The 17,258-nt window shown below is 39.1% G+C and overlaps 1 protein-coding gene across 3 annotated transcripts in view; it reads left to right on the plus strand.

Annotated features, from left to right (window-relative positions):
• The window catches only part of TCP11L1 (t-complex 11 like 1), a 108,844-nt gene extending 92,871 nt beyond the window's left edge, over window positions 1–15,973 (plus strand). For all 3 annotated transcript variants that reach the window (XM_077114355.1, XM_077114356.1, XM_077114354.1), the window contains 3 exons: window positions 7,788–7,969; window positions 9,495–9,649; window positions 11,632–15,973. In XM_077114355.1, the coding sequence (XP_076970470.1) occupies window positions 7,788–7,969; window positions 9,495–9,649; window positions 11,632–11,834 (540 nt within the window). In that variant the 3' untranslated portion in view covers window positions 11,835–15,973. The remainder of the gene's footprint in view (window positions 1–7,787; window positions 7,970–9,494; window positions 9,650–11,631) is intronic.
• Window positions 15,974–17,258: the final 1,285 nt, after the last annotated feature.

A 17,258-nucleotide genomic window follows, 5' to 3' on the forward strand; every position in this document is an offset into this window, starting at 1 on the left:
GAGAAGGTTTTCTCAATCCCTTGATGCTGAGTCTCAGCTCATTCTAGGATTTCTGTCCTACGTTGCCAGGAAGGTCCACACCCCTGGGAGTCATGTCCCACGCAGAGAGAGGGAGGTTGGTGAGTTTGCTTGTTGTGTTGGCTGGAAAGAGAGGCCACATCTGAGCAACAAAAGAGGTTTTCTCTCTTGGGGGTACCTCTTAGGCCTAATTTTAAGTAGGCTTTCCCTATTCTTTGTGGGGTTAAGTTTCATATGAACAAACCCCAAGACTGGGGGCTCAGCCTGTCCCTTTGGTTCTCCCCACTGCTTGTGAGAATATCGAGAATTCAACTTGGGGGACTTGAATTTCCCCTCTTTCTCACCATTCCCCAAAGGGGACTTTGCAAATACTTCTTTATTCACTATTCAAATCACTCTGGGATTAATCAGGGCATCACTCTGGACAAACCAAAATCTCATGCCCTACTCAAGGTTCCATGTACTTATGATGTTCAGTTAAGCAGTTTATATAAGTTATATTAGGAAATGCACTAGTCAAAATGTAAATTTTGTACCAAATAAACATTTTTTGCTTTAGTCTCACACATAATAGCCCTAATAGCCAGGGAAGTTGAGCATCTTTTCATGTGCCTTTTGGCCATTTGTATTTCCTCTTCTGAGAAGTGTCTGTTCAAGTCTTTTGCCCATTTTGTAATTGTGTTGTCTGCCTTTTTGTTGTTGCGTTGAACAATCTCTTTACATGTTCTGGATACTAGAACTTTATCTGATATATCGTTTCCAGATATTGTCTCCCATTGTGTAGGCTGTCTTTTTACTTTCTTGACAAAGTTCTTTGATGCACAAAGGAGTTAAATTTTGAGGAGTTCCCATTTATTTATTTATTTATTCATTGCTCATGCTTTGGGTGTAAGGTCTAGGAAACTGCCTCCTGTTATAAGATTTGTAAGATATTTCGCTGCGTTTTCTTCTAACAGTTTTATGGTTTTAGATCTAATGTTTAGGTCTTTGATCTATCTTGAGTTAATTTTTGTATAGGGTGTGAGACATGGATCCTCTTTCAATCTTGTGCATATGGATATCCAGTTCTCTAGGTACCATTTATTGAAGAGACTGTTCTGTCTCAAGTGAGTTGGCTTAACAGCCTTATCAAAGATCAATTGTCCATAGATGAGAGAGTCTGTAAGAACACTATTCGATTCCATCGGTCAGTATATCTGTCTTTATGCCAGTACCATGCTGTTTTGACCACTGTAGCTTCATAATACACCTTAAAGTCAGGTAGTGTGAGACCTCCGACTTAATTTTTTTTTTCCTCAGGATACTTTTAGCTATTTGGGGTACCCTGCTCTTCCAGATAAATTTGGTTATTGGTTTTTCTATTTCTGAAAAGTAAGTTGCTGGGATTTTGATTGGTATTGCATTGAATCTGTAAATCAATTTAGGTAGAATTGACATCTTAACTGTATTTAGTCTTCCAATCCATGAACAGGGCATGCCCTTCCATCTATTTAGGTCTTCTGTGATTTCTTTTCACAGTTTCTTGTAGTTTTCTTTGTATAGGTCTTTTGTCACTTTAGTTAAATTTATTCCTAAATATTTTATTCTTTTGGTTGCAATTGTAAGTGGAATTTTTTTCTTGATTTCCCCCTCAGATTGCTCATTACTAGTGTATAGAAACATTACAGATTTTTGAGTGTTGATCTTGTAACCTGCCAGTTTGCTGTACTCATTTATTAGCTCTAGTAGTTTTGCTGTGGATTTTTTGTAGTTTTCAACATATAGTATCATATCATCTGCACACAGTGAGAGTTTTACCTTTTCCTTTCTAATTTTGATGCCTTGTATTTCTTTTTCTTGTCTAATTGCTCTGGCTAGAACTTCCAACACAATGTTGAATAACAACGGTGATAGTGGGCATCTTTGTCTTGTTCCTGATCTTAGGGGGAAAGTTTTCAGTTTTTCCTAATTGAGGATGATGTTAGCTGTGGGTTTTTCATATACTCCCTTTATCATGTTGAGGAAGTTCCCTTCTATTCCTATCCTTTGAAGTGTTTTCAACAGGAAAGGATGTTGAATTTTGTCAAATGCCTTTTCTGCATCAATCGAGATGATCATGTGGTTTTTCAGCTTTGATTTGTTGATATGGTGTATTACATTAATTGATTTTCCTATGTTGGACCATCCTTGCATACCTGGGATGAATCCTACTTGGTCATGGTGTATAATTCTTTTAATGTGCTGCTCGATTTGATTTGCTAGAATTTTGTTGAGGATTTTTGCATCTATATTCATTAGAAAGATTGGTCTGTAGTTTTCTTTTTTTTTTTTTTGTAATATCTTCGTCTGGCTTTGGTATGAAGGTGAAGTTGGCTTTCATAGAATGAGTTAGGTAGCATTCCCTCCTCTTCAATTTTTTGAAGAGGATTGGTACTAATTCCTTCAAAAAGGAAGCAGGATTGGTACTAATTCTTTCTTGAATGTTTGGTAGAATTCACCTGTGAAGCCATCTGGTCCCGGACTTTTCTTTTTGGAGAGCTTCTTAATGACTGATTTAGTTTCTTTACTTGTGATTGGTTTGTTGAGGTTGGCTGTTTCTTCTCAAGTCAGTGTTGGTTGTTCATGCCTTTCTAGAAAGTTGTCCATTTCATCTACATTATCAAATTGATTAGCATAAAGTTTTTCATAATATCCTCTCATTACTTCCTTTATTTCTGTGGGGTCAGTGGTTATGTCTCCTCTTCTGTTTATGGTTTTATTTATTTGCATCCTCTCTCTTCTTCTTTTTGTCAGTCTCACTAAGGGTCCATCAATCTTACTGATTTTCTCATAGAAGCAACTTTTGGTTTTGTTGATTTTCTCAATTGTTTTCATGTTCTCAATTTCATTTATTTCTGCTCTAATCTTCATTATTTCTTTCCTTTTGCTTGCTTTGGGGTTAGTTTGCTTTTCTTTCTCTAGTTCTTCCAAGTGGACAGTTAATTTCTCATTTTTTGCCCTTTCTTCTTTTTTGATATAGGCATTTTAGGGCAATAAATTTCCCTCTTAGTACTGCCTTTGCTGCATCCCATAAATTTTGATATGTTGTGTTTTCATTTTCATTTGCCTTGAGATATTTACTGATTTCTCTTGTAATTTCTTCCTTGACCCACTGTTTGTTTAAGAGTGTGTAGTTGAGCCTCCATATATTTGTGAATTTTCTGGCACTCTGCCTATTATTGATTTCCATTCCTTTATGATCTGAGAAAGTGTTTTGTATGATTTAAATCTTTTTATATTTATTGAGACTTGCTTTGTGACCCAGTATATGTTCTATCCTTGAGAATGATCCATGAGCACTTGAGAAAAAGGTGTATCCTGCTGTTGTGGGGTGTAATGTTCTATAAATGTCTGTTAAGTCTAGCTTATTTATTGTATTATTCAAATTCTGTTTCTTTATTGATCTTCTGTCTAGGTGTTCTGTCCATTGATGAGAGTGGGGAATTGAAGTCTCCAAGTATTATGGTAGATGCATCTATTTCTCTTTTCAGTGTTTGCTGCATGTATTTTGTAGCATTCTGGCTTGGTGCATAAATATTTCTGATTGTTATGTTTTCTTGTTGAATTGTTCCTTTTATTAACACATAGTATCCTTCTTTGTCTCTTTTAACTGTTTTACATTTTTTGAATATTAGTATAGCTATTCCTGCTCTTTTCTGATTGTTATTTGCATGAAATATCTTTTCCCAACCTTTCACTTTCAACCTATGTTTATCCTTGGGTCTAAGATGTGTTTCCTGTAGACAGCATATAGACGGGTCCTATTTTTTAATGCATTCTGCCAGTCTTTGTCTTTTGATTGGGGAGTTCAATCCATTTACATTTAGTGTTATTACTGTATGAGTAGTACTTTCTTCTACCGTTTTGGCTTTTGGATTTTAAATGTCACATCTAATTTTTCTTCTTCTTACCTTTACCGATAGTCTTCATTTCTACACTCTTCTCCATGCCTCTCTCTGCTGTCTTTTCGTATCTGCCTCCAGTGCTCCCTTTTGTATTTCTTGCAGAGCCAGTCTCTTGGTCACAAGTTCTCTCAGTGATTTTTTTTGTCTGAAAATGTTTTAATTTCTCCCTCATTTTTTGAAGGACAGTTTTGTTGCATATAGAATTCTTGGTTGGCAGTTTTACTCTTTTAGTAATTTAAATATATCATCCCACTGTCTTCTCACCTCCATGGTTTCTGCTGAGAAATCTATGCATAGTCTTATTGGGTTTCCCTTGTATGTGATGGATTGCTTTTCTCTTGCTGCTTTCAAGATTCTCTCTTTCTCTTTGACCTCTGACATTCTGATTAGTAAGTGTCTTGGAGTACATCTGTTTGGATCTGTTCTGTTTGGGGTATGCTGTACTTCTTGGATCTGTAATTTTAAGTCTTTCATAAGAGTTGGGAAATTTTCAGTGATAATTTCCTCCATTAGTTTTTCTTCTCCTTTTCCCTTCTCTTTTCCTTCTGGGACACCCACAGCACGTATATTCATGTGCTTCATGTTGTCATGTTGTCAGACTTCCTGAGTCTCTGCTTATATTTTTCCATTCTTTTCCCTATAGTTGGATTTCAGATATTCCATCCTCCAGTTCAGAAATCCTATCCTCTGCCTCTCGAAATCTGACATTGTAGGTTTCCATTGTTTTTTCATCTCTTCTACTGTGCCTTGCATTCCCATAAGTTCTATGATTTGTTTTTTCAGACTTTCGATTTCCTTTTTTTGTTCATTCCTTGCCTTCTTTATATTCTCCCTCAATTCATTGATTTGATTTTTGATGAGGTTTTCCATGTCTGTTCAAACATTCTGAATTAATTGTTTCAACTCCTGTATCTCATTTGAATTGTTGGTTTGTTCCATTGATTGGGCCATGTCTTCAGTTTTCCTCATGTGAATGATTATTTTTTTGCTGGCGTCTAGGCATTTAATTACCTTAATTAGTTTATTCTGGAGATTATTTTCACTTCTTTTACCTAGGATTTTCTTGTTGGATGACTTTGTTGTCTATCTGTTCTTTGACATTCAGTTCATCTTATTCTGGACCACTATCTCAGGTTTTGTTTAACAGAGCAGAATTTTTCAGTTCTTGTTTTCTTATTTCTTGCCCTGCCTATAAAATGCCTTTCTCCACCCTCCACCCTTAGGTATTGTAGACCCCAGCCAGATTTTCCCAGACCAAACTGACCTCTTATCAGGAGGAAAGAGTCACCTGCATCAGTTTTCCCTGAGGGTGAGACCCAGCAGGTTGAAAGACTTTCCTGTGAAGTCTCTGGACTCTGTGTTTTTCCTATCCTGCCCAGTATGTGGCGCTTGTCTGCCTGTGGGTCCCACCAGCATAAGATGATGTGGTACCTTTAACTTTGGCAGACTGTCCCTGCTGGGGCGTAGTGGAGACAGAGGAGATGGTGTAGGCTGGCTTTAATCACTTCAATTTTCCAAACCCTGGGGTCTGAATTCCTTGAGGGAGGGAGGGAGGGAATCCTACCTGAGCTTGCCCCCCCCCCCCCCCCGGGGAAGGCACAGGCTCCAGACAAGCTCTCAAACAAGCTTGTTTCTGCCTATGCCTGGGGCAGTTGCAGCCTGAGAAGCCCTGCCGCTGTATCCAAAGGCAGTCAAGGCTTTGTAGAAACACAGCCACAAAAAAGAAAGAGAAAAATCCTACTCAGAACAGGCCTCCCATTCAGGTTTGCCAATCAAGAACATAAGTTGTTATGTTGCTTTGTGTACCTTCAGGTCCTGTGTGCCCCCTCCTTTCCTTCAGGGCCCAGACCCTTTCAAGTATTGTGTGTTATCTGATCCAAAAAACCTGTTTCTTTTTTTCTTTTTCCATCAGCCCTGCCCCCTTGGTGCCGGGGCAAAAATCAGCAACCCTGCTTTGACCAGGTTCACCTGAGCTGGGGGCCTATTTTTAGTAGTTAGAATTTGTTAATTAATTCCACACTTGTAGCTTAGTTGGGCTCAGCCCCTGCTGCTGATAAAGTCTCATTCCTTTCCCCTCTGGGGAGAACCCTGTTGGGGAGGGACACTGGCTGCCATGGCTTGGGGAACTCACAGTTCTGGGGGGGTTCGCAGCCGGTCCAGCTGGTCCAGACTGGGGTACGCTGTGTGTCCCGTCACTGACGTGGCCCCAGGAGCTGTTCTGTACTGTTCCTGGCTATTTAGTAGCTGCTCTGGAGGACAAACTAAATCCCACATCTCACTAAGCCTCCATCTTGGCACTCTCTCCTTGCTTTATAGTTTTAGTTAAAGAAACTTCTTCCCCTTCCATGCTGAGCAATATTTTTTTTTTCCTTTTTATATTTTTCACTATAAATACTTCTAACTGTAATACTCCTTTAAGGAAATGACTAACAAGGGGTTCCCGTATTTTTTTTGTTGAGTCCTTATGTGGTGTGTTGAAACAAACCCCACTCCTCTTTTGAGGACACTCGGGCTTCTTAGCTTTAGCTTCAGATTTTGCTACTTCTTTAAATATCTTTCTCATCTAAGTTCCCTTATTTTTTCTTTTAAGAAGTTGTAAACTTAAGGTTTCACCTCTTACCTCTGAGTTCCCTGTTTTATGCCATAGGAGGAACTAAAGAGGATATTGAAGTGGGGGGGAGCTCCTTTCTGAAATAGAGATGTAATTTTCTCCTGGAGGTGTTCCGAGACTGACATTTTTCATGAAAAAATACTCAGCTGTGCAGAAGATGGTATTTTCATTGGGGACAGATATCTACTCCTCTCAGAATTGATACTTGGAAATTTCTTGCACCCTAAACTCAAGCATTGCATACTTTGGGGATGCTGGAAAGCAAGGACACGGCTTTGTAGTGAAGCGAAGTACAGGTAAAAAAAAATGCTCCAATGAACTTATCAAAAACAGAGAATTGTCCATCTTCAAAGATAGTTTTTTAGCTTCTTCAGAAGAATTCTGTGCTAAGATCCCAAATTTTTGATGTCTTTAACTTGGTTTATCTTAACTTTTTACAGCAAGAAAATTTCATTTGACTAACCTATAAAAATTCAGATCAGAAGCCAAATCTCCTCAGCCTTTCTAGTCCCCTTTCCCTCACCCCACACAGGGGACTTTGGCGTGGTAAGCCCCAGGAGTGACTTCGCAGGATGACTAACTGTCAACGTGGGACGAGCAGTCACGGAAATGCACTCACTGGTCGCTTTTCAGTGGGCTTTGAATAGTTATCTGCCATTCCTACTTTTTGTACTCTGTTTTGTTCTTCATTCATTTACCAGTTTTTTGAGAGCCTCCTTTGTGCTGAGTGGACACCAAAGCAAGTAAATGTAGGTTTCTGCCTTCAAGGAATTTCCCCTCCTCTCCTCCAATATTCTATGTCGGGTGATCGGTTGCCAGGTACTGAGAGAGTTCCCAAGACGTAGAACTTTTCATTTTAAAACTGGGATAGGCCAGGACACAATAGTATGAATAGGTCACCTTAGTTCTATACGCATAACTTTTTCCTTTCTAATAATGTAACTCTTATTTATTATTTGCTCTGCCAGCCACTTTATATATATATTATATATATATATATATATATAATATGTATATATAGTCTTCACAGGTGTGCAGTGCTTCCTCTTTTCTAAGGAAGAAGGGGCTCTGAACAGAAGAATAATTCACACAAACTTGCGTATAGCTCTGCAATGACTAGAAAATCCGGAGGGAAAGCTGGGAGGTGTGTGTGGGAGCTGTGGCCCTACTGCCCTCTGCTGGCCAGCCCGAGTCTTCAGCTTGGTGTGATGCCTGTTGTGTGGTGTTGTTTACAGACAGTTTTGATGGACCAGTCTCGCTTTCAAGAGCTCCAGCTTCAGCTGGAGCACGTGACCATCCTGGGGACCGTATTGCTGGTCACGTTCAGCATGGTAGCCCCAGGAATTTCGTTCCAGGCAGACTTTGCTGGGAAACTCAAGATGATCGTCAAGATTCTGCTAACAGATATGCATCTGCCGTAAGTGGCTTAGGGCTATGGAGTGGACCTGTAAATAGATGGATGGGAGGCAGAGATGGGTCGGGAGCAGACTGGAATGGGGTCTCCCAGTGTACCGTAGAATCAGGAGCCTGCTCTAGGAACTGAGAGGAACCCTTGTTCTCTAGCTAATCTGTTCGCTCTGATGACGACCCCAGCAGAATTTATTCAGCATAGCATTGAAGTTAGATTCACCTCTAGGGGACAGGGCTCTGGGCCTTCAAATGCTTGTGACCAGGACTCACAGTAAGAAATACATTTTGCATTGTGACTTCATATATACTCACATACATAGGTAACTGAAGTAAAAACTCACAAAATAAAACCCTAATTATGCTTAATGCATATGATATTTTTATTCTATTATTTTTCATTAAAAATACTGGTTGCTCCCCACTGAACTGATTTCACAACCAACTAATAGTTTGAAAAACACAGCTTAAGGAAATACCATGAAAGAAACAGGCTGTATTTTTCCACAGTTTCCTGTATGTGATCAAACTTTTCTGCCCTTTGCACATTCCTCATAGAAATTTCTGTCTCTAGAACACTCTCACCTTTACCAAATGGAGAGGTTTTATTGCTGGGTTTGCATGAAGTGTGCATATACTCAGCGAGGTGAGGGGTGTAGGCCTTGTTATGAGTGACGGTCTAAGAGTCATGAATTTGGTGGGAAGGGTGTTTGCTTAACCGAGTCCTAGTCTGGACCCCTTGCGCAGGTGCAGCCTGAGGCTGTCATCCAGGTTCCTTTCCAGTAAAACTGCTCTGTCATAGTTCCCCAACAGGGGCCCCTGTGCCAGTGCTTCCCCAGGAGTCCAGCCTGCATGCCTGTACTCACCTGGCAGTCAGGGGGCTGGCACAGGGTGAGTACTGACAAAGAGTCCCAGGGCTTGCTCCCTTACTCCCACATTATTCTGTTATCCAAAAGATCTGGAGACGGAACAAAGACAATTACTCTCTCAGAACACCGGCCAGCAGGAGGGCTGCTGGCAAATGGAGCCCAGCACAGTGCCTGTGGGCTCCCCACAGGTACTCTAGGAGAGCCTGTGTGTCCCGGGAAATTTTAGTGCTATTTTTCTTTTTAACTTTAAACTTTAATTTTATTTCTTAAAGTAGTTAATGGTTAATAGAAATAATATTTCAAAAATCAAAAGTTACAAAAGGGTATCCAATTAAATTCTTTCTCCTACACCTGTCCTGTAGCCGCCGAATTTCTGGTTCTTTTGTATTGCTTCAGAGATTTTTGAAGATGTCCTTAAATCAAATCCAGGCCTATTTCACTACATAGATGCTAGGAAGGAATTGTGTTTTGGGTACTTAGACCTGGGATAATCTGAGATTTACTCTTTCCCCGTCTTTTCTAGCAGAGCGGGAAGTGTGCATGCCCTGAGAGCATTGCTCCATTAATTGGTTACTGTTAGTCTTATCAGGACCAGGGTTGTTTGAACTGGGTTTTTGTGCACGTTTTTCATAGCCCCTGGCTTTTCTTTTTCCTTCTTTGCTCAAGCTCCTTCCATCTGAAAGATGCCCTGACTACCGTTGGAGAGAAAGTGTGCATGGAAGTGGGCAGCTGCCTTTCCCTGGGTCCTGACAAGGAGATGGTGCTCAAGGGTCAGATCCAGGCTGTGGCCAGTCCTGATGACCCCGTTCGCAGGATCATGGGTATGTTTCCGGGACTCAGGAAGCAAGAATGTGCCCTGCTAGGTGGGCCGGAAGATAGCCCCTTCAAATGGAACCCCTTCAAATGGAAGGATTGTTGATGGGATTTTACATGTGGATGAATGAGGAGGGACTGAAATTAGAGACTGTGTGTTGCAAACTGCTGGGATGCGATATACCAGAACTGGAACAGCTTTTAAAAAGGGGAATTTAATAAGTACAAGTTCACAGTTCTAAAACAATGAAAACACCCAGATTAAGAGGTTTACCTTAATTCAAAGAAGGTCCATGGGTTAGGAACACCTTTGTCAGCTGAGAAGTCACATACTGGCGTATGCCTCTCCAGGTTCTGGCTTGCTTAACATCTTATGGTAACATCTGCTAGGCTCCAAGCATCTCCACATATCCTTCTCTCTGTTCTTCAGGTGGCTGCATCTGTGCCAGCTCCACTGTGAAGATTCTGTTGGCCCTGAGGTTTCTGTTGTTTCTCTAGGCTGTTTTGTTTCTGACTCTCTCCAAAATGTTTCCTCTTTTAAAGGATTCCAATAATCAAGACCCACCTGGAATGGGTGGAGTCACATCGCCCTCTAATTGAAGGTCACACCCACAATTGGGCATGCCACATCACTGTGGAGATAATCTAATCACAAAATGCCAGCCTGCAGTGCTGAATAGGGATTAAAAGAAACGACTGTTCCCACAAGATTGGGTCAGGATTAAAACATGACTTGTCTGGAGTACATAATAGATTCAAACCAGCATACTGTGATTAATCAATGCAGTGTGATTAGGGCAACCCAAAGGCTGGGCAGAGTGAGTGATCAGCCATCATTATTCTGGAATCTTTGGTTCAGAACCCTGTGGTAGCACTTACTGTGAGTTCTTGGGCAAGTATCTTGACATTTGAGCTTCCTCATCTGTAAAAAGAGGACAATACTAACAATCATATAAGATTGCTGAGAAGACTTCCTGTGATAAGGTATGTAAAGTGCTTACCACAGAGCCTAGAAGCACAGAGTAAGTACTTTATAGATAGTAGCTGTTATCAAAAATAATATTCTAATGTATTAGCTTTTAATTTTCATCATTACATCAGCAGCTTTATGAAAAATTTGTTCTCTGTTCAAGGAATACAGTGCTTATTCAGTTTTTAAAATCTTATCTTTAACTTTAGCCTGATTTAATTAATTTTCAGGTCCTCCCTCAGATTCCTTGTGAAACCAGACAGGTGTTAAACAGATAAATAATGAAACCTTAGCAGCCTTCAGGCTGCGGCTATCAGATTTCAGGTTGGGTAGAAGGCTGCTTCTGGAAAGCTACTTCTAATACTATACATGTTTTTTGATTTTCAAGTAATATTTCATAAAAAGACAGTAACATGGATCACTGGTTTCTAAATTAGATTATATTTTTAAAACTCTACTTCACCCAGCCCTGCATTGGTCAGTTTAAGGGTCACTCAGAAGGAGGCCCTTGTATATCTTGCAGGGCGCACTGAGATTAAAACTGTCACCTGTGGTACAGATGCAGGGAAGTGCCTGGAAATAGACCACTGGCTCACAGGCTGCTTCTTGGTCTGTCGTTTTGGTTTAGTAATAGTCAATTATGGACATGGGAGATAGAAACCAGCACTCAGGTAGTAATAATATCAGAATCTCCACTTCTGGGATGAATCTTCCAACTCTGGGAATCTTAGAGAACCAAACTGACTTAGGAATCAGGGTCAACAGTTTCTCTGTCAGTGTGTTATCGTGTTCAAAAGCATGTAAATCATTTGCCTCTGAAAAGATACCCCACTCACCAGAACCGCACTGGGATCTCTGTAGGGGCATAGGGTGGGGCATGTAGTATGGAAAACCCGTTCAATATAAATGCACTCAGTTGTTTTTATAGTAGAATCCGCAAGAAGCTAGTGGAGCATAATCAGAAGTTTATTAAAGTTACCCTGAACAAGAAACAACCACCCACTTTCTTTTCCGTCACAGATTCTCGTATCCTGGCCTTCTTAGAAACCTACCTTGCTTCAGGTCATCAGAAGCCATTCCCCACAGTGCCTGGTGGATTGGGACCAGTTCAAAAAGAGCTAGAGGAAGTTGCTATTAAGTTTGTGCGCCTCGTCAACTATAACAAGATGGTCTTCAGTCCCTACTATGATGCCCTCCTCAGTAAGATCCTCGTCAGATCCTAACATGTGTACACCCTACAGCAGTATTATTCACGCAACTCAGAATACTTGTGCCCAACCATAATGTTGCTTTGGAAAATGGCTATTTAGTACATTTTTATTTAACAGCACTGATTCCAAAGGGAAGAATATTGTGTATCACTGTTGAAAAGACCTGATGTATGTACTGAATTCTGTTTTGAGGGGTTATATTTATGAGTGTAAGTTTACAAATCAAAGAAGCTTTTTGTTATCTTGAGTTCTGTAGGTAACACTCAGCTTTGAACAGTTGACTGCCGATATTTCTCTACTCCCTACTCTATCAGGATTGTAGCAGCCATGACCCTCCAAGAAGGCTGGAGCTTTTCTCTTCTGTGATCTGGGTAGTTTTTCTCTCAGACACCCTATACTGACAGCCACCCAAGAATAGACTCTTGTCCTCATCTTGCACAGCCCCCAGCCCCCCTTAACTCACCCCGCCAGGTATTCTGTGTTGTAAGGGCTATCTGGTCTTACCACCCACTCTCCACCCCCTACCCCCATGTATTGCTTTCTCCCTGCCTAGACTAGCCAGGGCCCCAGAGCCTGTACTGATTCATGTATTCTAGAAGAGAGTGTTTGGTTATAAAAAGTTTGTTTTTTTGCAGAATGACTCCTGAGTCAGTCTGGATGGTAGCAGTGATATTTGATATGATCTAGAGAAAGGAAATCTTTGACTTTTAAGCCTTGAACATTAAGGATGAAATATATATATTTTTAAATATAGTTTAATATAATATAAAAGAAGACTAATGCCTGGGATTTTTATTGAAAAATTCACTCTGATATAATATAATATACAGTTATATTGATTGAATTAGAATTTTGGAAAATAGGTTTAGATATTTTCAGTTAAAATAGCCAAAGATCAGTAATCTCTTAGATAAGGAAGTTATAGAAAATCCTTGTTTTTTAAGCAATCTTTATTCAAGGAACTTCGAACAAGAATTCCCGGCACATCCTGTGACGTGAAGGAGTAGTTAGTTTGGTTATCACGGATGGTCCGTTCTGTTAAATAAAAGTGTGTGTGTTTGTGTATGTGTGTTTTAAACAGGGACATTATTTTAGAAGCAGAAGTTGTTGGAATGATTTCCAAATGCCAGAACAGCAAGGGGTAAAGTAATACAAGGAATACCTTTATTAAGGGGAGAGGGCTGGAAGGCAAGAGGAACATTCTCTCTCTAGACTATCTAGCAATGCCATGCTCCATAGGAGTGGGTGGTTATATTGGAGAAAATGTAATTTCTCCAAATACGTGCAACAAACTATGCTCTAGTGGTGTTTTATACTTGAAGTCAGAAATGTGTGCTGCATTATATGGTCAGAAGTCATATTACTAAGGTTAAGACTCAAGGGCAAATTTTCCCTGGGATAAGCCAATTCATAGAGCCAGAAATTAGAATGCAGGTCATCAGGGGCTAGGATGAGGGTAGGGAATGGGGAATTAATAAAAAGTAATTTCTGCTGGTTTCTTTGGAAAGTGATAGAAATTCAGGAAGTGGGACATAAGAGTAATATGGATTATTTACCAGCCTGTAAAGGCTTTTGGATGAAAATATAAAAGAAACTTGGAAGCTATTTCAGAAAGGCCAGCAGCTATTTCTGAGCAGCCAGATTTCACTGCAAGGAGTTGTTTTCTCTGTTACTTCATTGTAAGGAAATGTGATAATTTGGGTTTTTGAAGGAAGCCTATATGAGTTGACCTTTAGAGGGTAGAAACAGCAATAGGACTGCTAGAAGGAAAACATACTCCAGGGAAAGAGTAGCAGACCCAGTAGTATCAGAATAAAGTTTGCTTTTATTATTTTTTAGATTTCTGATGTTCCCAGGGTTTATACAAAGTATTTGAATCTGACTGCAGGAGCTCAGGCAAACAGATCAGCTATTGATATTAGTTCTAACCTTATGATAATGTACTGGACTGAAAAAAAAGTAAAGCCAGGTTTATCTTTAGGTCTTGTATAACTCCCAGGAGGGAGACAGTGGAGAATCTGGGGTCACTGGAAACTGGAAGGATAGCCATGTTTTATGAGAGAATAATTCTAAAGAACAAAATCAAGTCTTTTGTAGTGGATTCAATAAGATTTCTTCTGGAATTTTCCCTCAAGGAGAAGTTGCTCTGTGATTCCTTGGCTGAGAACCTCTGAGCGCCCATGGGTAACATTTTTTTGCTTGCCTCAGCCTCTGGGTAGCCTTTGGGGGTTTTTTGGTCTCCCTCCAAGGTTGAGGGAGGGCAGCTTTATCCCTAAAGGCACAGGGTGGATCACCACTTCCTGCAGTCATTATTCCTCCTTAAAAACTCTACTTTTTTACTTCAACTCTTACAAGTCCTTCCCTCTGCCGTAGGGTCCTAGATTGACAGAGTTAAATTTGGAATTTGCAGTCTTAATGCATTGGTAATAGAGAGCTTGTATAGACTCCCTTGGCTCCCCACTACCTCAGTGTCCACCGGTGGAATTCTACAGATGGCACAAGCCAATGATGAAGAAGGCCACATTCAGAGTCTCAATATTCATATTGAATCGTTTTGTTGTTAACTCTGTGAAGATAAGTGAGCTAAATTTCTTCCTGGAATCTTGTAGGATTATCTCTAAGGGCCAGGAAAATTCATTTAATTTACTCACTCTAGGAAACATTTATTAAGCATCTACTTAAGGTTTCCAACTCTCAGTCCAAGGCAAAAACTTCCTCTGGAATATATGTTACCCTTCTTCAGAATTGAATTGATTCTATATACTGTATGCTGACTGGATTTGACTTGATACCTTGCCTGACTGATTCATGGAGACAGGTGTTTTTCAAATTGCTCAGTTTATTTGGCAATAATTCACTGTATATGACTAGAACAGAGGGCCTTGAGTTAGGCCAATAGTGCCAAGCCTCTTAGAATTGGTAGTTTCATGAGTGGATGAATGAATGAATGAATGAATGCTTAGAGCAGTAGCTGCTACTTTGTTGGCTTTCAGTAAATGTTGGTTGGATGAATGGGTGAGGTTTTAAATGGGTGTTTTTTAAAATCTCATTTTTTTAAAGCAAGTTGCAAAATGTGGTTGTTTATGAAACCATATAACCCAACCATAAAAATACTTCAGGTAAAAACCACACTGATAACAACGTCTTATTGATTAAATGCAATAGACAGGTATAAAAGAACTTTTTTCTCTGTGAAGAAGAGTTGATATATTTAACATACTAGGCATATAATGTGCATATATTGACCTGTGATTCTGAATGGATTATTCCAGCATTCCTGTTTTTGTGGAGGTATTTATTTTCATTTCTCCAAACCTTAAGATTCCTGGGAATAGAGGAGGTGGTGTTGCCGCCAGCTTTCCTGGTGAATTTCCAAGGGAATAGCTGTTTGATTTTCAGTGACCTTTTTGATGTGCCCTGATTGATATGTATAACATTTGTGTTGTTTTAAAAATTTTGAAAAATTTTGAGCTGGGGCAACTTAGGGTCCATTTCTCATACCTATAAAATGAGGGGCTAGACTTGGATCTTTAAGCTCCCTTCCAGTTCTGACATTCTGTGATAAACCTGATTTGAATACATTACATAGTCTGTGACAAGATTGTGCAAAACACCTGATTTATGAGACGATTTGGTTTTGAGTGTTATCTCTGTCACCTTGTTTGATTGTATGATATTGGGGCGGTTATTCTCCCTTGGGTCACAGTATTTCCATCTGTAAAATGAGAACACTTCTAATTCAGTTATTGTGAAGATTAAATGTGATAATGGACATTAGAATGCTTTGTATATAAAAAAGGACTATACGTTGCTTTATTAATAAAGGAGAGCCTACAACCCATTACCTGTAGGTGCACATCTGTTATAGTGATAGATTGAACTATGGGTGCCCAACCTCCCTTCAGTTCAGCACATTTTACAGACCCATAGGGAAGGTTTTCTTCCCATCTTGTCCCAGATTACCTTGCCTTATTTCTTGACATCAAGTGATTCTACCGTCATCTCCACTGCTGTTTTACTGGAATTGAATGAATGCATGAATGAACAAATGAATGGTAGTGGGTGAAGGGCTGTGAAACTCATATTTAAGGGCACTATCATTTAAAAACATGACCTAAATAAATATTTACAATGATATTTGTAACCATGTATTTATATTGGATTTTGTATTATATCAATATTTTAATGGATGACTTTTTAATTCATGGTGTTCAAATCAACTTCATGGGGAAACAGGTGACCATTAAGCCCAATAAGCTCTATTAACCCCCTACAGTGCTTACTGGTACTTCCAGAAACAGCCGGAGTCTTTTAAGATGAGTGTCAGAAAACAAAACAGAATTTCATGTGAAACTGCCTCTTGTATGGGTTTTTGCTATACTTAAATATATTGCCTTCTGAACCTAAGAACCAGTGCTAATCTATAGGTCTGGTTTGATTAAGTGTCATTTATTGGGTTTTACAATCAGATGTGTCTAGATTTACAGTAGTCAGATTTAGCCTTCCCTTTATTTAGCCAAACTGCTTTTAAGTTTGGCTTTATCTGAGAACTTTTAAATTCAGACTTAAAAGTAACCTTAAAATTGAAGTAACATTCCTTTTTTTGTTTGTTTTTTCTGTCCTCTTAAAATTCTTACATTGCCTGTGCTTTTTAAGCATTGTCTTCCTTATGCCCAAAGCAGAAGTCTGACCATTGATCAGACAGGGAAGAAAATCTAGTCATCTGCTGAATTGTTTTTCTTGACTTTTATTCTCAGTTTGGTAAACTGACTTTTTTATTGAATATGTAATATTTTACTTAAACAGTAACATGGTACCTTAGTTTAATTACTTTGTATAAGTTATCTCTCAAGACTTCTGGAATTTTTATGAAATATAAACAATGTTTTGCTGAATGTCATAGTCAAGGAAGGACTATTAATTTTTAAAGAAGTTTGCTTTGGGAATAAACACAGAATTTATAAATATAGTAATTATACTTGGCTCTTGGGTGAATGAACTTATATTTACATATTAACTATAGGCAAATAGAGGGTTGTAAAATTACCAAATAAATTCTTAATTATTGACCAAGGTTAATATACTGACAAGAACAATGTATTTTTTCATTCTTGTATCATTTTCAATGATGCAAGTTGGTTGCTTAGTTTTAAATTTACTAGTTAGCTTATATAACCTTTTACTTTGGTGCGGCAACACAGATAGAACCTCTTGTTTAAAATTTTGTGGTTAAGGCCAAAGTATGACTAATTTTGGTTTAGGAACAACTTAAGTTTTAGTTCTTGAAAATTTTGTCCAGTTCTAGAATTTTGGAGAGATGCTGTTATGGTTTTTATAAAATATGTATATATGGATTTCTTTGGCAGTGTCTCTCAGTCCAGCAAAACAGATTCATGAGTGTCTAGTACTAGCTATACTAGAAACATTTCACATTAA

Source organism: Tamandua tetradactyla, chromosome 8 (assembly GCF_023851605.1).
Source record: "Tamandua tetradactyla isolate mTamTet1 chromosome 8, mTamTet1.pri, whole genome shotgun sequence".
Taxonomy (NCBI): Eukaryota; Metazoa; Chordata; class Mammalia; order Pilosa; family Myrmecophagidae; genus Tamandua; species Tamandua tetradactyla.